Source organism: Erithacus rubecula (genome assembly GCF_903797595.1).
Source record: "Erithacus rubecula genome assembly, chromosome: 1".
In the NCBI taxonomy this organism is placed as follows: Eukaryota; Metazoa; Chordata; class Aves; order Passeriformes; family Muscicapidae; genus Erithacus; species Erithacus rubecula.
Window position 1 is genome coordinate 1,941,496 of NC_136658.1, and position 21,536 is coordinate 1,963,031.

Sequence of the window (21,536 nt, forward strand, 5' to 3'; positions counted from 1 at the left end):
CCTCTCACACTGTCAGATTTGGGAATGCTGGGAAGACATTGTGATGAATTCTTGTGGGGGAAATAAATTCCTGACATTTTCACAGGTGATCTGCACAGTTGGTTAAAATACAGCACTTCCAAGGTTTTCATGCAATTTCCCTTAGCCAGAAGGCTGCTGGGAGGCTGGTAAAGAACTGGGACAAGAAAGTCACAAAAAATGGAAGAAGATGGATCTTCCACTGCCTTTAAAAACATTAATTTTCAAGGGAAAGCGTTTTTGCTTAAATAAATTCTACAGGCATTAACTCATGTGGCTAAAGTATTCTAGGATGTCTTCCTACCCAAACTTCTTGTTTGCTCATTTTCAGAAGGAAGAAGAAGTTTATTTATATTCAAATTTAACAGTAAGACCTCTGATATAGCGAAGTATTTATGTCTGATTTCAGCCATGGGGTTTGCCTAATTTCTATTTTTTTTTTTTTTTTACAGAATTGCCAGTTCAAGCCACTGTAGAAAGGAGGATCATATAACTTTATTTTTCTTCCTGTTTGTTGGTGTATCTGGAGCTCTGATAAAATACTTGATGTTAGAAAAGGCAACTCTGGTTTGTACACTTCAGGAATGAACACCAACATCAGTATTAACTAGAAACATCTCATTTTGCAATCATAACTCTACATAAGTTTTTTTCTAAGGTCTTGTGCAAACCCTCTGCCTCATCATCTCCCTCTGCAAGCTGCAGCTAAGTGCAAGAATTAATTATGTGACCCGTGGGTAGTGAAAAAGGCTTGATGAGCCAAACCCTTCCCATTCATTTCATACCTTCATAAAAGCATTGTTCTGATTTGCACCATTTCCAGCCAAAGCAGGATGGATGGTACTTGGAAGAATTGCATCAAGTCAAAATATTGCTTTTGGCATTTAAATTCAAAGTTGATAGCAGTTTCAGAAATGCCTGACCCTGACAGCCAAAGCCAAGGGCTACATTTCTTGGTTCTGTAATACTCCTCAATAATTGCTCCAAGACTCATACAGAGAGAACAGTGCACAGCGAGGGCTGTTACTAATTCTTTGATCAAAATCAGATGATTTGCCTTTCTGATTTTTTAAGGTTTGAAAGCTGTTCTTGCTTTGGTTTTTGCTGTAAGAGTTCTTGATGTACAACAATGCCTGAGGCCTGTACATGTGTGAGCAATAACAATCAAGGTACAGTAAATTTCCTGAAGATTAATGCTGGCTGGGAAGGGATGAAGGTCAGCACCACAGCCAAGGATCATCAACCCAAACTGGTCATTAATCTCAAGAAATTATTTCATGCCAAAGTCAGTATTGTTATTTTAAGCTGGCAATGAAAAAAAATAAAAACATGGCTGTAGGAATTTTTATTTGATAGGCTTTATGGTAACATCAAGCATATTTTAAAAAAATTAATTTGACTTGGGAGAATTACATGAAGTAATCAGACCACCAGCCCATCTCCCAGTGACTGATTAGTTTTTCTTTCTTTAACATATGTACCCTCAGAAAGGATTTATACTATTTTTCTTCCATGTGCAATGGCTGTGGACCTATTATAGAATGACCTTATTTATACATCTACTTGCAGGTTTCTATTCCCTTCTCAAATTCTAGCTCCTAGAGCTTGCTTACATCTCTCTCTGAATATTTGTTTGACTGCACATCTGCTCAGGGTATTTAATTTCAAAGTAATGTTTCAAAAGGCTGTTGTTTGCACAGTGAGGATACTACAGATTTACTCCCTTTAGAAGGAGTACTCCACCTTAGCACTCCCTTTCCTGAAGTTAGTCCCAAAAACCCACCAGATGCTGGCAGCCTTTGTGTTTAGGCACCAAAGGTGCTAAGGAGCTCAAATATCCCCCAAATCTTCTGGCATGTTCCAAAGTACCAGGTGACAACTGATGAAAACCTTTACAGACTCAGCAAAAGGGGGGAAAAATGCAATTTATCTTGTACAATATGAGAAATGTTTAAATCTTTCTAAGCAAGGAGTATTTTTCTTGTTTTCTTTGTTTGTTCTTTGTTTCTTCTTGCTAGGAAATTTCTCCCTGTGAGCTGCTCCTCAACTTGTCAGCCTTTGTAATTTAAATACCTCTTGGTGGGGATTTGCTGCTGGAAGGGACAAAAATCTTGGAGTTCAGCCCTCCCAGTTTACACACAGCAGATGCAGATCTCCAGGGCTTTGTCTTAACTCACCAGCACATCACAAAATATTTTCCAACTTTTCTTACAAACCTGACCCCCCCACTAAGAGACCAAAATGAGGGAGAAGGAGTGACAAGGATCCATCAGAGCAATTTTCCTGGATCCAGCAGAGTGGATCAACCTGCAGTGCTTTGGAGCATGGCTCATGAACCAGGCACCTTGAAAGTTTTAATTCAAATCACCTCATTCCTTCTTCCTGGCATATGTTATGTCTCTACTTGTAACATATTTTTAGTATTTGCTTTATAATATGTTAACAGGTGTGAGTGTGAAAAACAGACAACTTAAGGAGGTTGTTATTACTGGACAAAGACTCAGTTTGGGTGTAGTCCAATGAAAATGTTACAAGCCAAAATTAAAAAAGTATCACAAATCTCACATTCTGATTGTAGGTCAGGCTAATACAGCCAGGAATCAATTATCTATCTATCTATCTATCTATCTATCTATCTATCTATCTATCTATCTATCTATCTATCTATCTATCTATCTATCTATCCTTTAAAAAAACTAATAAAAGTAATTGATATAAAGTCTTGATATAAAGTTATGGAAAGCCATAGAAAACATTGGCTCTCATTCATAGTCCCTTGCAGTGAGATTGTGTTGGTGGCAGTTTGCTCCTGTCTTGTACTGCCATAAAATCCCTCATTATGGGCCAAATTTTGCTATTCTGTTTTTGACTGAACAATGTATGATTTCAGAATGTCATTATGAAGAACATTTCAAGGGTTCTTTTGAAATAAAAACCCTTTTAAATATTTCTTTATTAGGTTTTCACACAAAAATACAGACAGGGAAAACATTTCTTGCCTTTAATTTTCTGAGAATTCACTCATAGTTTCAATTTCTTCTTTTCATATGATGTAGTTTTAAACATTCACTATTTTAAAAGCTTCAATCACATTTTATTCTTATTCTTCCCTTATCTCCCATTCAAATCTTGTCCTCAGAAAAGTCCAAGTCTTTTCCTGGCTTCAATAGCTTTACATCACCCATTTATGAGATACTTTACAAAATCAGGACACAAAAAATAAGATCTAAAAATATATATACACATCATCAGGTAACATATATTACATAAATTAGTATTTTTAAATTGCCATTATAAATATATGTATGCTTATATACCTCAACATCAATATATATTAAAGTACAGTAATATTTCCTATTTTATTTCCTCCCTTTCTAATATGAGGTATGCCTATGGTATCTCAAACAGATTTTCCCTGATTTTCCATGATGGTGGTTTATTTTCTGATGGATAACAATAAATTTATCCTGAAATGTATAAGGACAATTATAACTGTATTTTCAAGGTTTTCTATCTTCTGTTCATGAACACTAGAGCAGCTACACTGATGAAGTCAATAAAATTATAAATTAAAATAGGTAAAGACCTGGTGTGGTGCATTTAAACCCACTCAGATTCCTATGATGACACAAAATTGGTGTTAATTACTATTTTCTCTGTCACTGACTAATTTAATTGCACCAACAGACTGTGGTGTTCTGCTTCTCTGTACAGGCCTGTATAGAACTTAATTTCTTGTGAGTTCCTGGGGAAATCAGACATCATTCCTGCCTGATGAAGGAGGAAATGCTGGTAACCAGTTATAAAGGAAAACTCCACCACAACCCTGCTGCTTGAGATGCTGTGGTTTAGAATACAAATGAAAACCAAAGGACTTGGTCATTGGTGACTTAAAAACCCCAAATCCATTTTTGCCATTAGCAGCAGGTTTTTCCCAGGTTTCTGGCATAAATCCAGTTCAAACAACTATATGTGACTACTTACTAAACATTCCCTTTCTGCTCAGTTGATTATGGCATTATTCACTTTCTCTCCTGAAGTGCTGAAATACTTCTATGCACTATTAAAAATTCCCTGCCTTTCCCCCTGAGGCAGCTGCATTTCTGTGTTGGAGTGATGTAATAATTCCTTCAAGAGCTTGCACTTGGTTTTTAAAGCTCAACATGTTCTCCAGAACCTTTCCAGGAAGGGCTGAACACAAGCATCCAGCATTCCTGCTCTCTAATATATCATTCCTTAGCAGGGCTAAAAATCCCACAGCCATGCCCTGATGTATTGCAGCAATGTGAGGGCAAGGATTTTCATCACTCAGGAGGGAAGCATGGAAGTGAAAAGAGATTTGAGCTATTCACTTTAAAAATACAAAAGGACTGGGTGTAAACCCAGATTTGACTGATCTGATTGTATCTGTGGAGAATGGGGAGTTTTATTGCAGGATAAAGCCCAAGGTTTGGCTTTTGGTAGGTTAGGGAACTCAGGTGTATGATAAGAAAGGGTCCTTGGGAAAGGCAACACTTGGAGAAAGAAGAGAATTATGCAGACAAGAAATTAGCAACATCCAAGTGGTTTTCACATCAACAGCAGAAGTTCTTTACTTAATAGCCAGGAAAGCAGTAAAAAAAAATTATTTTGGCCTTATTTTGGCCTTAGTTAAGTGATGAGCATGTTATTCAAGGATGCCAAGGTCAGAAGAGGATGAAAATATTTGATTGAGGTAAGAGATGGAAGCAAAGGAATGAATGAGAGCAGGAATAGGTTTAAAGCTTATTGGTTAAATAACTATCTCAAGCATGAGATAGTGTCAAAAAGAAATAGGGTAAGAGACTGATCTCTAAAAAAGCTATGTCTTAGAAGCTAAAATATATAATGTAAAAATAAGAATTATTAAAATTTGAAGTGTTCAAAGCCAGATCTTAGAATAACCTGGTCTAATGGAAGGTGTTCCTGCCCATAGCAGGGGCTTGGAACAAGATGATCTTTAAATTCCTTTCTACCCCAAACTATTTTATGATTCTGTATTTCTATTGAAGATATTAAACTCTGGAGCAAATGGACGTGTCTTCAAGAGGTTAGAAGGACCTCTGTATCACTGACCTGGGATAACAATTAAAAACAACAGCTGAGTGATGATTTTGGCCATGTGGAAGAGGCAGGACACCTTGCTACATTAGTGCAGTGTCTGTCTCAATTTTTAAACACCAAAAATTAATCTGCTTAGGCTCCCATGCAGCTTAAGATGTGATGTCATGTGGAAAAGTATGAACTAAGCTGAAACTGGCAGCAGGAGCACCAAGTGAACAAGAAATTGAATATAAGTTGGTAATATACTGTACTGAAAAGGAATAGTGACAGATTCAGTCACTACTGGTGACTCCTGAATTTTCAATCCTGGGGTTGATTGTGCTTAATGTTTTTATTAGGATCCTTGGCATCACTGTGATGACAACAAGAAATCAGGAGATATCAATTTAAAATGAAATTATCAGAATGTGAGCAATAGCCATGCAAAAAGGGAACTATCAAAAATCAATGAAACACTACAGAATTCTCACTTCATGGTCATTTATTTGGAAATTATTGAGGAAAACTTAAGAAAACCAACTGATCACAAAAGGGCAAAAGCAAGTGCACCCATGAGCCTGGCATGGAAGTTCTACAAGAGATAATGAAGCTTGTAAATTCTTCAAAGTATCAGTAAGGCATTATCTGTAATATTTTGTGCCAGTCACATTCAGGATGAAGTCAGGCTTGAATCCATATGCAGTAGTGTGGTAAGAGAAATGAAAGTAATGTCTTGTGACAGGAAATTTAAGACCATGTTTTATTTAGCCAAGCAGAACAAAAGCTGATGAGAATTTCTCTATGCCTACAACTGTGAAAAGAACTGCTTAAATTTACATACTTGCCAAAAGAGTGAGCATAAAACCTATGTCCTCTGTATTTAGGCCAGGATCTACATGGTTTCTAATTATTAGAGCACTGAAGTGTTATCTTTTAATTAGAAATACTGATGGCAAGAAAATTTTCTGCTTTTAGGAAGATACTTGCTCAAATGAAGAAAGAAATGATGAGGTTTCTTCCAGTCTTCTCTTAGCAGTTCTGTCTTTGAGGTTATCCTGGTGGCTCCACTTCCTCAAATGCAGCAAAACAGGAGAATTCCCAGTCCAGCACAGGCCAAGGTCTCTTCCAGGTGATGTATCTATGAAATGTTTGAGAATTTTACAGAGGAAGCCTTTGAGGAGTGACAGGAAATGATGGGTTAAGGATTCTGTATGAGAGGCATGGCACTGGATTCCAGATGGGATGAAGCCATACAGCTTAGTGTAAACAAATGGTTATGATTCCTGTCAAGATCAATTTTTCATCTCCATAAAGCCCAGTTTAATAACATGGCACAGGCACCACTGAAAAATGGGAATATCAGCTTTCCAACACTTTCCCCAAATTGAAATAGAATCTGTTTTGGCAAAAACAGTATAGTTGTCTACCAATAAAAACATTTTAGGTAGGTAGTTATATAAGCAGTAAAATAAATGTTTTATAAAATTCACCCACAAGGACTTAGAAGTATTAAAAAAAAAACCCCAATAATAATTAACCAGATTTCATGAAGTATGAAACAGCCAAAAATAATAACCAGTACAGCTGAAGGAGGTGAAGTCATTTCTCCTACTGCACTCCAAAGCTTGACCACCTGGAGAGATTAAAAAAAATATATCCAAAGAATTAATTTTCCTAATATGGACACAGTGCAAAATTCTGTCTCTTAACATGACTTCATTTGGCCAAAGGAATGGAATTTTATGCAAGCTTAGTATGTTTTACAAGTACTTGTCTCTCTGGTACAGCAGCAAATCTTTGAGAAGGCAGATAAAATGAAGGAGCATCTACTAATTTCCTCAGGAGCCAAAAAAAGCTGGTATTGTCTCCTGAAGAGAAAGTAACCTTTTATATTAAAAGGTAATAATAGTACAAGATCAGGTCCATGAATAAATTTACTCTGGAAACTGAAATTTTCTGAACTTGTGAGTTTCTAGAATTGCTTTTTTTAGATAGTGGAGCATGAAGTCGATTTTAAGATAAAACTTGGTGGTTTCATTTCCATGACAGGACAAAACCAATCTTTGAGTCAAAACCTCATCTTTGGATGTGTGAATATTAATCTCTGGATATCTGATTGCACTGATTTTCTTATCACCTTTTTCCTTCATTGGCCTAGACAGTCACGTCACTCACAATTTGAGTCTTCAGGGCATTAATAATCCAACACAGACATTTAATGAGAACTCGAATCTATTCAGCTCTTTCTTGATATTGATCAGAATGTCTTTGGGTTTCGTTGAGTACAAAAAATTATGAATCTGACCTGTGGCTTGAAATTTTTCCTTAATCCTTAATTTTGCAGAGCCTCATTTCTGTTTGAGTGCTGCCTCTGGCTCTGGGATTGGGGCACAGGAGGGACCTGGAGCTGCTGGAGTTCAGAGGAGACACCAGGATGAGCAGAGGGATGGAGCAGCTCTAAGAAAAGGCTGAAAAAATTGGGATCGTCCAGCCTGGAAAAGGCTTCAGGATGATCTAATTGCAGCTTTCTAGTACCAGAAGGGAGCCTGCAAGAAGATGGAGAGAGACTATTTACAAGGGGCTGGAGTGACAGAACAGTGAGGAATGGTTTCAAGTGGATAGAAGGCAGGTTTAGAGTGAATATGAGGAAGAAATTCTTTTACTGAGTGAGGGTGGGGAGCCTTTGCACAGAGAAGCTGTGGCTGTCCCTGGATCGCTGGCAGTGCCCAGGGCTGGACAGGGCTTGGATCTGCCTGGGACAGTGGAAGGTGTCCAGCGATGGAATGGGATGAGTTTTATGAGCTTCAACCCAAACCAATTTGTGTTTCTGTGTCTGCAGTTCAGATGCTCGGTAGGTAAGAATGCTGCCGAGTGTTGCTGGCTAAGAATCGCAGAACTGTAGTCTTTTTATTACTGTAAAATAGAGCTTTTTTTGGATATCAGCATAAGGGTTTCCCCGTGCGTTTAGAAACCTCCTCATCCTCTCTTTCCCCCGGGTTCGTGCTGACTCCCTGTGGCCGTTTCCGTGATGGAAACACAACCTGTGAAACCGGCGCCGACACCGGGAGCAGCAGCGGCCCCGCGCTGCCCTCAGGGATTTAAACATCAACACTTTAACGCTGTTAGACATTAACTATTTAACGGAGATCAGAGCCAGGCCATGCCGAGGGGCAGCGGGCCCGTCCCGCCCCGTTCGTGGCCGGTCCCTCCCCTTCCCCCGGATGCGGCGGGGCTGCGGGCCGGGATGGCGCTGCCCACACCGCGGTACGGGCACCTGGGCCCGCGGGGACCATTCCGGGACGTGTACGAGCCGGCCGAGGACACCTTCCTGCTGCTCGATGCGCTGGAGCGGGACGCGGGCAGGCTGCGGCAGGCGGGGTACGGCAGGGCCGAGCTGAGGGCATTGCTGTGGTGGAGCCATGGGAGAGCCCGGAGGGGCTGCGGGGTGGGGCGGAGGGCATTGCTGTGTTAGCCCAGAGCATGGGGAAGGGCCTGCAGGAGAAGCCGGAGGGAATGAAGGCACTTGGCTTCTTCAGAAGAGGATCCTCATGGCTGTCTGCAGCTTTCTCTGAGGGGCAGCAGAGGGGCCAGTGCTGATCCTGCTCTCTGGGACCGAGGGAAGCGCCTGAAGCTGTGCCAGGAGGGGTTCGGGGGATATCAGGGAAAGGCTCTTCTCCCAAAAGCTGGTGACACTGGGACAGGCTCCCCAGGGAATGGGCACAGCACCAGGATGGCAGAGCTCAGAAAGTCCTTGGAATACACTCCCAGGGATGCACGGGGTGGAATTGTTGGGGTGTCTGTGCAGGTCGGACTGGATAGTCCTTGTAAGTCCCATCCCGCTCTGGGTATTCTGGAACTCTGTACTTTAACATTTTTGGGAGGACAGCATGTGGTATAACTCTGTCTTGACCAATTCTGTGTCTGTTACAAACAAAAGCCATACAGAGTGTTCTCTTTTTAGGGTGGAGATCTGTCTTGAAATAGGATCTGGATCTGGTGTGGTTTCAACATTTCTGGCTTCTTCCATCCTCGGCCCCAGTGCACTGTACATGTGAGTATAACAGCACCTCAGCTGGTGCTTGCAATAGTAAAGGATGCTTAGCTCTCTCTCTCTTTCACCTTTAAAAAATTATTATCTTCTTGATTCCATAGATATGTACATCAGACCAAAGAGAGCATTTCTGAGCTCATGGTGCAGCCTGAATTGTTTACTTCAGGTTCTGTAACAAATGAGTAGTGATGTGACTGGAAATCCATTTTCCCATTTCTCAGACAAATTGCTAAGCCTGCACTTGTGTATGCTGGGTTTAATTCTTGTGGGTCCCATTTGACTCAGAATGTTCTGTGATTTTATAAACTAGCTTGTGGTTCATAGGATTAAACTTCCAGGTACAGTAGCCTATAACTTACACTTGGTAATATTTCCCTTTCAGATGCACAGATATCAACCCCATGGCAGCTTACTGTACCCAGGAGACAGCTCTGCTTAACAATGTTCACCTGCAGCCTGTCATTACTGACTTGGTAAGAGAGAGGTTCCAATAGGATCTCCTTCATAGGTTGTGTAATTTTTTAATACTGGAGATTGTGGAGTCACACAATAGTTAGGGTTGGAAGGGACCTCTGGACATCAACCCCTGCCAGAAAACCCCAGCCAACTACTCAAGCGCTAAAATTCAAAATTTAGCTCTAAAAATTCATTGGATTAGCTAAAAAAAAAAAAAAAAAAATCTATGGATACAGTTTGGAAAGTGCTGGACTAGGAATTCTATATTGCCCTGACATTATCATGGCCCTTTGTCTCAAGTTATGCAGTTCTTGATTCTCAGCCTTTTCTGATTTAATTAGAACTTGTGTCTGTTACCTTTAGTCTATTACAAAATTTGATATGGAGAAAAGCTAATTTTTCTCATCTCTTTAACACTTTTATATGTTTATAAAATATGATGTAGCTAGGCCACAATAAATGAGATTTTAAATGGCTGAATAACTGCACTATGTAACTGTATTTTTACAAAACATTTGCATTCTTCATGTTCCCAAAAAGAAACCCCACACAATCATCAACTTTACCTACAGGTCAAAGGATTATCCCCAAGATTAAATGGGAAGGTTGATCTACTGCTGTTTAACCCACCATATGTGGTAACACCTTCTGAAGAGGTAGGAAAATATTGAAAAAACAGTATTGTTGCTGTGACAATTCTGTTATTCTGTATTATGACAATATTTGCTTTCTTTCTTCCTAGGTGAAAAGCCATGGAATAGAGGCATCCTGGGCTGGGGGCAAGCAGGGCAGAGAAGTAATGGATAGAGTTTTCCCATTAGTACCAGACCTGCTTTCACCAGGAGGATTATTCTACTTGGTCACAATTAAGGAAAATAATCCAGGTGGTCACTGTCCTTGGACACTCAAATATGCCAAACCAGGTTTAACATGGTATAAATCAAAATGTTGATTACAGCTAGACCAAAAATGCAAGCAAATTTATCAAAACTAAGAACTCCCCAAGCTACTTTGGAAAGTGAAAGTGTGTGGGACCCCAGCAACTCTGTAGTTCAGTCCCAAGTCTGAAAGGTGGATTAATTGAGTCTGAGTTAATTAATGATGCCAAGCCAATTCTTTCTTATGGCAGAGAATGGTGATGTTAACCTAAAAGGCTTGGTGAGAAATGTGATGGTTTTTATTTTACAGGTGTAGAGAAAAGATTTGGATTTGTTTCTTCTGATCTAATGCTTAATGGTCACAAATGAACATGTAATGTCAAGATTTTTCTTCACACCTGGTTTATTAAGGCAGTATTTGTGAAGAAGGTGCTACAAATTTCACTTTCTCCTCCAGTTTAGCTTCATACAGAATTCTAGCAAAATATTGAACTTCAGTTTTTAAATAGTGACCTTTATTTGTGCTTAGTGGGAGATTATTTTGCATTAAAATCCTGTCTGAAAGAGTTGGAAGACAGAGTTTATAAACTTTGCTTTACAGTTTGATGGATACCTTAGAACTATTTTCTAGAACCAATTTCAACTCATTTGTAAACACTGCACTTTCCATTACAGATGAAATTCTGGAAACAATGAAGAAAAGTGGTTTAAAAGGCACACAAGTACTTTCCAGGCAAGCAGGACAAGAGATGCTGACAATCCTCAGATTTAAGAAGTCTTGATAACTTCTCTTCACCTGCCAGGTAGTAGGCATGAAGAAAATTGAACAGTTGTCAGTTGGTAAACACTGAAGTGAATGTAACCTGCCCTCTGTTAATGGCAGGAACTTATTCATACAAGCAAAACATCAAGAGAGAAATGAACCCAACAACTAAAGTAGGGAACAAACTATCAATGGGTTCATAATGATCTCATATATTTGGCATAACCAATGTCACACAGCAGAGAGTCTCACTTCTAGAAGCCATGCACATGTTTCACTATTAATTTGTAGTCTTCAGTTGTCATTGGTCAGAACTAGGGTAATTTTGCACCATCAACATTCACAACAAACTGCAAATTTACAAGCAGCACAATTAAGATATCCTTCTGTTGGCTTAAAAAGTTCTTTCCTCTCCCAGGATCAGCGTTCTCAGCACGGGGATCACTTTGGCCATGATTAAGGACCAGAGTCTTCCACGTCCCTCTGACCTTCAGAGAAGAAGAAAGAGCCTGGTTAAAGTAAACAGATGCTCAGAGTTCACCACAGAAGCATTTGGAGGATGTTTGGATCTGTGCACAGGTGGAAATATAGTGGCACTTTATACAATGCAAAATGTGAAGGCAGAGTTGTTTCACTTGTTCTCACTTACCTGTCAAATATTTTGCTGCTGTACTACCCAGGGTACTGAACTTCTCATCTCTTCAAACATAAGAAGATGTTAAGGAGGATTCTCCAATTCTTCAATCCCTTGTAACAAGCACAACAGTTCTGCAACTTATTGAACACCTTCCCTGAGCTCCAGAGAAGGCTTCTCAAGGAACTGTGGAAAAATTTATTTTATAAATTTTTGTACGTATTTATATTGCCATTGGGATTTTTTGAGGAGTGCAATTTTACAAATAGAAATGGAATTTTAGTCCTTTTCACTTCCCCCCCCCAGTTTAAGAAAACACTCATGTTTTTCTGTGTACTGGAGGATTTTCTGGGGCTCTCATTGTTTTGTCTGTGGATAGCTTTGCAGCATACAAAGCTTAAATTATTTGGCTTCAACTCCCAGCTTACTTTTGGCCAAAAAAAAAAACCTCCAAACAAGTTTAGAAGGGTCAACATGGAAGCACATTACAAAAATATTTCCACTGTGGTTCTGTAGAGACTGTCTTGCAAGACTTTTGTTTGTGTAATGCTCCTATAAACATGATTTTGATATTTGTAGCAATTTGTGTCATTTTAGCAGTGCTTTGTCACAGGAGAATACTGAGCACAGTCCAGTCCTCACATCAGCCCAGATTAGCAGAGCCTCATACTCAAAAACTGTGGCCATTCAAAGTTGAAAGTGGGATGATAATTAGATGTGGTTAACCTAAATAATTGCAGATACATGTCAAATTAAGGATAATTTGACTGCAGACTGGACCTAGAGCTTGTAGGATTTTCAGATTTTAAGCTCAGGGTTGAATGCTACTGAAACCTTTGGCTATGGTTCAAAAGTACTTTGTCCTCAGGTGCTGGAGTTCTTATCTAGCCAATTACTGAATATTTCTCAGTTATTCTCATTATCATCCTCTTCAATTAAATTAGGAGGCTCTGCTATAGTAATAAAATGAGACTCATTATCTCCAGGGTGCACTGAGCACTGCTTTGCTTTCTGTTCTCCACCTGTAATGTGTAATAGCTACAGACAGGTTTAATTATGAGGCCACATCTTATTGTAAACCTGATAATTGCTCTGAGCCAGCATTACCTGAAGAATGTACAGGAATATCCTTTTTATCAACAGGACTGCAGAAACCTTTATTGTCTGGGCATTGGAAAGAGAAGATGATCCTGAGGGTTTAAAAATGAACAAAGCTGCAGGTTTTTTTGGTTTTTGAAAGATGTTCCTGCAAGCAAGGTTTTGATTTTACAAGAAGCAAGATAGCAGAGAGGAAGGATGCAAATCAGGATTTTAAACTGTCAGTGCTTCTGCATGACTCTAATTCAGCATCAATCAGTTAAAAAGTTGAAAAAATTCACTATTCACACAACAATCTGCACTGTAAGGGTTTATTGTTTCAGCTGCTTGTTCTCAGCATCTTCAGAAGGACAAGTAATTTGGCTTTTGTGTGCTCCTTTCTCAGCATGTCTTTAAGATATTTTTTCCCCTAAATAGTTTTAAGACATTGAAGCACTTAGCTGAACCTTCCCAAAAACTTCTGCCTGAGCAAAGTTTCTTCATAAAGTTAGAACCAAATTGAAGGCAAACAGGAAGTTTGTATATAGTAATTGTCACCTCTGCTTCTGATGGAAATGCTTACCAAAGTCTAAATTAACAGGAATTTTTTCCCAGAGTAATATTTTGGAGAAAATAATGAAACAACTTCATTTTTCTATCAAAAATTTTGTGTTTGGATGGAGTCTGTGATGATCAGGAGAATCCTACTGATGTTTTGTGAGGAACTGAAAAAGCCTGACAAAAATTCCAGTCCAGCCTAAATGGAAAATATTTATGGAAGAAAACTCCTTGAGTATAATAACTGCACACACAGCAGGGCTCCACTTGAGCCAGAACACTTGTACCACAAATTGCATTTTTGTACACTGAAGACACCTGGTGGCTGCATCCACAGCCAGCTCAGAGAGAAAAATTGTTTTTTTCAGGGAAGTTTTTCTCTTGTTGAGACTTAATTACCATCTTGAACCATTCTGTTTTTATTATATCATTAAGATACAAATGAGATATTTTTGATCTCCAAATAAGTATTTGTCAAAGTAAGGAATGAGAGTCCTAATCCTAAACTGTATAATTAGGAAAGGGAGATTCAGAAAAAGATGCCACCAGATGGACACTGATGTGCACTGTAGTAACTCAGTGATGTCTTTGCTGAATCCTAACAGACATCAGGTATTTAAAAACCTTCATTCAGTGCAATTGAATTCAAAGAACTAAATCAATTTAAACACAATTATCACAGTTCTCTGTGGTGGATACGATTATTTTGGAGGAAAAGGCTCCAAAATATGGGGTGAAATTCAGATTTGAGGCTTCCTATAAACAGAAACTTTCTTTACCTGATTCAGCCCCCTCTGTCATGGCTGTTGCTACTTTACTGAATACAAGTAAAAAGAAAAACCCAACCATAACCTATGCAATGTTCTTTCTGTCCCACCTCAGTTTTGCTTCTGACAAGACCACTGTTCTATTTCAGGGCTGCATTTTTCCTGTTTGCAGGAAACCACAGAGTGACACACAGCCTGCTGAGAATGGGCTCCAGGAAGTCTGCTGAAAATTACCTTTTAACACTGCATGAAGGAGGCTTTAGTGTCTTAAAGGTACAGCAATGTTGCAGTGTCCCAGCAGCTCCTTGCCTGTCACTGGTGATCACTGAGCTCAGGATTTGCTGCTGCACCAGCCAAGGTGACCCCTGCAGCTTGACTCCTGTCATTCCCTGTTAAAGGAGGAATCAGCTCCTTCATTTTGATGCAAGTCCTTCACAACATGAGATTTTTTGCATCTCCCCACTTTTCCTTCTGCAATTTCAGTTTCAGGAGATGAGCACACATCTTGAGCCAAGTTCTGAATTGTAGGCTGAGCTTGGGTGTTCTCACAAGGGGGCTCAGTTCGTTCAGTCCAGAGCTGGTTAAAGCTCCACTCGGGGTTTATTGTCTGTAAAACACTTCCCTAAGTGCAACCATGGCTATTGTAGGTGTTGGATTTGTCTAGAGGTAATGACAGGCTTCAGAAATAAGGGAAAGGAGGAAGCAATTTAAAGCTAATTATAGAAGAATTAAGGTGAGAAGGTGTCAATTACTGCAGTGAAATCCAATGCTGTATTTGAGCTATTTTGTACACTGGAGGACAGATTAAAAAACCACTTGAGGCAAACCAATGCACAAACCCCTCCTAAGAAGCTCTTAAATCCCTAAATACTTTTCTCCAGCTCTGAACAGAACTACTGAACAATATCTTCAATTGAGCTGCAGTAGTTCTCTCTATTCCAACTCTCATCCTGCACTTTCTGCTTCTACCTGAGATGTGCTTTTGGATATGAAAGAGGTGGCCTCTACCACCACAAATTCCAAACCCCTTGAAAAAAAAGGTGGTGGGAAAAAAACAAACAAACAGAACTGCCACAGATTTTCTCCTCCAGCCTGTGCAAATAACAAATGTCAAACCTAATTATCAATATCACTGTGGCCTGACAGCTGTGTGTACTTGATCCTACTGCATTCTGGATATGGATTGAACTGCTTTGATTCAGTTAAAAAGGTAAAATGGCACCATCAGTATTTAGCATGGCCTAATTACTAAACTTTAAATATTTGCTTCACCTGATTCTGCATTACACAAATAGTGACTGATACATTGATTTTTGCAAGTGTGCTTCTGCTGTTTCATACAGGAATGGTCCACACAAGGAAATTTTACAAAGGGCATGTTTATTTCTATTCTGCTTTTCCATTTCACAACATAAAGCACTTGGTCTTAATGTGCTCTGACCTGCAAATGACTGAAAATGAGAAAATAATGGTTCATAAATTCATCAGTCAAGAGGTTGCCTGAATTTATCATTGATCCATCCTGATATGCCAAGACAGGTCAGAATTCAGGAAAAGAAATGTGCAAAACAATCAAACCCACACTTGATGATAATTTTTGATGGGTTGATGTTATTTATTCAATTTTTCATGAATTCCCAAGGGAGAGGGATCAAACTGTGACCTTTTTGGATTTTTCCACACTGCAGAAGCCTTTCCTGAAAAGATCTGAGGCTTTGCATATCTGCAGGATCCTGTACCTAAAATCATTTACTGTAGTAAATGCACAACAGTCATTCCACCTGCTTGGAGCAGAAGGCATCATTAGGGAATTTCTGTCACCATGAAGAAACTCAGGAATTGACAGGAAGCAGAGGTTTTGTATAACCAGTCCTGAAACAGACTTCAGTGTCCTTGCACAGATAAACCAACCAACTGTTCAATATCTGATGTTACCTTAAGCTACAGCAGCAGCTTCTAAATTTTTCCTGTCCCAGCCCACTTATTCTGTCTTATTTTACATCACTCTATGAACTACCACATGTTCTTAATCCACTTGATTGGTAAAATAAGAGATCATGCATAAATTCTATAAAAAAGGAATACCTTTATTTTTGTTTTTTTAAAGAGACTGTTTTTTCATTACCAAGTGAAAACTTTACAATGTAAAGTATTTCTCTTCAGTATTGTTTTAATATAAAAACTTAAATCACTTACTCTGGTCTTACTGTTCCTACAGGAAGTCTTGTGGCACTGCAGGACCCAGGTATTTTCAGCCTCACTCTAGCATCTAATCATAAGTTCATGACTGTTATTTTAAATAAAATCATTTCTGTGGCCACTCACCATCAACAAAACATTCCTACCACCAAAACAAAAATAAAGCATCTTCATTAGACCAAAAGAGACCAAACTCTAACAGCACTATTACAGTGAGAAGCTTTGTTAAAATAAAAATATTTTGGAAGTTAGACACGACTTTAAAATTGTACAAAGACAACAAGCACTCAAATTACACAGAGTAAGTAGCAGTGAGTACAATGTGAATGCAACAACAGTAAGCCTTGCCTCTCTTTATATGTAAATATAAATAGAGATTATCCTTGCCAAACTTCCAGCTTTTTTTTTTTTCCCTTTTCCTGAAAACCAGCTCATTATGCTGCAAAATCTAACAGGGAGCATCTCACATTCCAGTTCAACAGAATTGCCAAAAGGGGCTCTGGCTAAACCAGCTTTTCTATCATAGGAATATCCCATACTGAGCAGAACAAGTTTCTCTCTTTGTTGAAAAACAGATTTCCCTTTCATGATGCTGAATGTTTCACCTTCCCTTGGGACTTGCCAAATTACAAGCTTCAAAATAATTAAAAGTGTTGAAGCTTACTCATTTTTTGTCAAGAACATGCAATCTGAAACTATCATAGTGTTTCCACATAAGGAGTCACAGAACAGAGAATGCTCCTCTTTGTATTTTATTTCTGCAAGTGTTTGAAGAAAAACACTGGGGAGCAATATTAGCTGATTTTGTTTAATTAGTTTAAGTATTAGTCAGAAAAGAAAATTTTTCTTCTTTTAATTTTTTAGAATTACATTTAAAGTTCAAATATATTCCTAAAACCACCTGGTAGAATTTTGTTGCCATCCTCTCTTCTGAGAGTTTTCATCTTTACAGGAAATACATTCTTGCACAAGAAATTAAACCCCCATGGTTGCCTGTTCAAATAACTCCATCACAGCCTCAAAAACTAGATTCAGTTATTCTTTAGGTTTAAATAGATGAGAAAACTTCTGAGATCAACAGCAATGAAAAGAAAGTTATGTTTTATCCAACTGCAGCCATACTGGCAAAATTGTGTTCTGAATTTGAGTGTTTGCAGGACTCTGTTTCTTGACAGAATGCAGCCACTTACTCATATTTTCTCTAAAATTGTGATGATTTGGGTTATGTTCATGATTCTAAACTTACTCATTCTTTCTAGATTACCTGGAAGTGCTTTGTTTTTCATAGCTTTACTCCATTGTTAATGTTTGTTGCAATGGATCAATGTCTTGATTTTCAAAAAACTTCAAAAGCATTGTGGCATTATTTTTAAAGGAAAATATCCTATTACTAAGACAGTAAGTAGTGCCCAGCAAATTGAGTTTATTACACTTGCAATTTTTGTTTATTTTTATGTAAAATTGTAACTTTGCAAGCAGCTTGATTTTTTTTTTTTTTTTAGTTATGCAAGAGCCTATTTAATGTTCCCACGAAGCATTTCAAAATGTTTGTCAATCTGTCAGTCAAGGGAAGAACATACAGCATCTAATCCTATATAAAACTGTTATGAGGTGCAGCCTTAAAAATCCCATGTTAGCAAAAAACTGAGTGAACTAGCCCAAATTCCTGCCTTTTGACCATCCCTTTTCTCTAGCTGCTTTTATTTTCTCAATATCCCATTATCCTCCATTTGCCTCAATTCTAAGATAGTGCTGCTGAGGTTTCAAAAGAGATGAAAAATTAAAGCAAGGATGTTGTTTCACTGTAAGGAAACAGCAGGTGTGAGAAAATACTTTCAATTCTTGTCAGGACAGAAAAGGCTATTGGCAGTTTACCTTTCACTTGGCTTCATAAGATTTATTAAACAGTTCTAGCCCAAGGCAGTTAAGGATTTGAAGCTAAACCCAAGCTTGTGCTCTAAAAAATGACATTTAGGAAGGCATATCTTGATCTCTAGGATTAGATTAAAAAGTTGGTACTGCTATTTCTGTCTGAAGTCCTAGACCAGCAGTAGGCTGAGCACTCCTGGACTGATGCACTTGGGTAAGAAACCTTCTGCTTCTTAACTTTGTCCATTTATTCCAGCAGGTTTCATAGCAGGATGTGGAACACAAGTGCATTTCTGCAGACTAATTGCATAAAAAAGTACTTCTTACTATGTAAGTCTCTCTCAGCCCAGCAAAGGAGCCTGCCCTAGATAGAGCTGGGGAAATAGCTCCAAACCCCAAATAATCTGATTATTTTGTCTCTTTTCAGGAATTCCTTTGGATTGCTGTAAATAAACTGCTGTGAAACTCTGCTGGGGAAAGGAAGCTGGACAACTGGCTCCACCTTGGGAGTTAAAGCATCTTTATGCCATTGTACCCATGGAGAGAGGATTCCTGTGCTCCTAAGAGATGCTTGGCACCTCTCTGAAGCCAGAGCATCTCCAGGAGATCTAGAGCAGGCAGAGGTCAGTTGTATTCCAGCACTTTGCACAGTATTCCCTCATTTAATTCAAAACCTTTGTAGAACACTTGTGTCAGGTGAACTATTTGGCATCATCATTTGGAATAGCTTAGTAACAGTTTACTAGATTTTGAAGAGAGTAATATTATTGAAATTCTTCCATTTCCCATTTTGCTTTTTGCTAGTCCAATAGATGTGGCCATGGCACAGAGTAAGAAATATTGCCTAGGACTGTAATTCCAGAATAAATTCAAAGTGTATGTGCCTTCCTACTTGTGCTTACAAGTACTGAAGAGCCTTTGCAGTAACTGCTTTAAAAACTATTTTCATCACTTCACCTCCCTTGACTGAAAGGCTGATGACAAGGCCAGAGGTGTAAAGGACCTTCAGGGAAAGATGGAGCAGCCTCTTCTCCTGTGCTCAATGAAAAAACCTTCCCAACTCCTGAATTTAGTGCCTCTGCCATCCCCAATACAGATTCAGCTTAGTCCTGCTAGTAGGAAAAAGGCATTAATCTTCTCTGCTAAGAACTTGGTCCAGCATAAGTTTCACTTGACAGCAGCTGCACTGCAAACCACACTCAGTTACTGGTTTGTCTACTCAGCTTTCAAATATTGGCACTGAAATGGAAGGAGGCATGTGAAACCAAGACAAAGGGACAGTGATTTTAGAAAAGCAGACATGGCAAACCTGCAGAACTCCCAGCCTTATGAGAATAGTGGAGTTCAGAGGTAGGTACAACAGACTGGCTAGTTAAGCTGGATAATGAATACATCCACAGTTGCACCAAACAGCATAAGAGAGAGTTCTAGAAGAAAAATGTTTTCTGTTTCAAAACGTAAACCAAGCTTGAATAGAAAGTTGCAGTAGTCCTCCCCCGACAGAGCAGTGATATTTTAACTAACCATCCTAGAGCTTCTTGCAGTTTGAAGGTGCAGCACCTCTTCTTGGTCACTCAGGGACAGGATACTGGACAAAGCAATCCACTGCCACGAGCAGCAATCCCTCTATCACACCATCTTAGATGCACTCTGCAGTGGGATCCTCCATTCAAGTGCCTTTGTCTCAGCCTCAGTCACAGCTGGACTGAGCAGAGATCAGTCCAGGGATGCTCCCTACATTCCACAGGAGCTCTACATCCATGTAGCTCTGAAGTCCACAGCAGGATTAGCAACAATATGCAGCACGCTGCTAAGTTCAGGAGTAGATTGTCATTTCTACAAGAATACAAAATAGCTTGTAAAATCAATATGTAACACTGTATATATGCATGAATATAAAAATAAACCACACCATCAATATGTAAAACTTCACAACAAGGATGAAAACTGTTCTCTTCTCAACGGTCTTCAGTGTTGATGAGCTGGTTCTCATTGTCATATCCATCGGGCAGATACGCTTTCCTTAACTGCTCCGACTTGGGTATGGAGCTGCCATTCTTAACGTGGCGGGACAGGAAGGCTCGCACCGAGGGGTGATCAGCCTTCTCCAGGGGGATATTGGCCTCCAGGCACATTTTCACAAAGTCCTGGATCACGCTGCTTTTCTCTGTCTGGGCAGCGCTGTTGCACTGCAGGGAGGCAGTCAGAGTCCTTTGCTTCTTCCTGACGTTCTGCTCCTCGAACTCCGCCTTCCTCTTGGTGTGCGTTTTGGACTTGAGGTGGTCGTTGATGGCCGACTTGCGGACGTGGTTCAGCACCACGTTGCAGGAGGTGCAGAAGAGCTTCCCCCCGTCTTCGTGCAGCTCGCTGCCGAACTCGCTGACCCGGTCCTGCGGCGTCACGTACAGCGCCGTCTTGGAGCGGTTCCGCGACGGCGCCGACTTCACCCCGAAGCGCTCCATGGCACAGCTGGGGACAAAACGGGTATGGTCAGTGCCCAGCTGCCGCCTCAAATGTCACCAGTGTCACACTCGTGACTCCAGCACTGAAGGGCTCCTGGTCTGGAGTCCAGAGAAATTGGGAGAGTGAAACTCCTTGTGGGGCAGAGTAAAGCGCTTTCTAGTTTCTCAACAGAACCCTCAAAACTCAATCTGTTCATCACCTAAAGTCTAGCAAAAACACTTTTCTTGAAGAAGCTTTTTTATCCTTTACACTTTAGGACAAAGGGTACTTTCTTCTTAGCATTTTCAACATATATGTTGAGTCAGTATTTTTCTGTGTATTTTGCCAATAGCAAGGAAGAAAACCATTACTGTCACTTATATAAGCCAGTAAATAAAAAAACCCCAAACCAAAGTTTTGCCAGCACTTGTTTGCAAACAGCCCTGGTTTTTAAACCATAGCTGTTACATTGAACCTGAACTTGGAGCTCAGAGAAAATAATTTTGTCACTGTAATTGCTGCTGGAACAGCTTAATGGGAACACAGAATTACATATATTGCCATGCAAAATAAGAAACTCTATTTTCAAAGAGATTTAGCATCACTCTAAACTAGACCATGTCACCAAAACAGACACTAACCCAGTTAAGTGCTCTGAAATCAACCTGTGTCCTTTTGTTGTTGAGGTATGGAGCAGCTACTGCAAATCTCAACTAAAGATAATTTAACTCTTTTAAAGTCAAGTTGAAGTTAAGTAATAGCT

The 21,536-nt window shown here is 39.5% G+C and overlaps 2 protein-coding genes across 3 annotated transcripts; one reads left to right on the forward strand and one right to left on the reverse strand.

Annotated features, from left to right (window-relative positions):
- The first annotated feature begins 8,295 nt into the window (after positions 1-8,295).
- Positions 8,296-19,360, forward strand: HEMK2 (HemK methyltransferase 2, ETF1 glutamine and histone H4 lysine). Of its 2 annotated transcripts, none has more exons than XM_079307858.1 (7): positions 8,296-8,457; positions 9,041-9,130; positions 9,513-9,603; positions 10,159-10,242; positions 10,329-10,470; positions 11,140-11,267; positions 18,759-19,360. In XM_079307858.1, the coding sequence occupies exons 1-6, from the start codon at positions 8,324-8,326 to the stop codon at positions 11,244-11,246; spliced, it is 648 nt and encodes a 215-aa protein (XP_079163984.1). In that variant the 5' UTR covers positions 8,296-8,323; the 3' UTR covers positions 11,247-11,267; positions 18,759-19,360. The 2 variants fall into 2 exon arrangements, with proteins under 2 accessions (XP_079163984.1, XP_079163983.1); XM_079307857.1 differs by lacking the exon at positions 18,759-19,360 and adding an exon at positions 11,646-13,955.
- Positions 16,330-20,794, reverse strand: CGGBP1 (CGG triplet repeat binding protein 1). The gene has a single exon (XM_079307876.1). It carries the CDS (start codon positions 20,791-20,793, stop codon positions 20,290-20,292), a length of 504 nt encoding a protein of 167 aa, XP_079164002.1. The 5' UTR covers position 20,794; the 3' UTR covers positions 16,330-20,289.
- Positions 20,795-21,536: the final 742 nt, after the last annotated feature.

Bases quoted from the DNA above. Each gene is read 5' to 3' on its own strand.
- HEMK2 (XM_079307858.1), top strand. From the start codon at position 8,324: ATGGCGCTGCCCACACCGCGGTACGGGCACCTGGGCCCGCGGGGACCA. The intron at 9,604-10,158 runs GTAAGAGAGAGG...CTTTACCTACAG, and splicing joins AGCCTGTCATTACTGACTTG to GTCAAAGGATTATCCCCAAG. The intron at 10,471-11,139 runs GTGGTCACTGTC...TTTCCATTACAG, and splicing joins AATTAAGGAAAATAATCCAG to ATGAAATTCTGGAAACAATG.
- CGGBP1 (XM_079307876.1), bottom strand. From the start codon at position 20,793: ATGGAGCGCTTCGGGGTGAAGTCGGCGCCGTCGCGGAACCGCTCCAAG.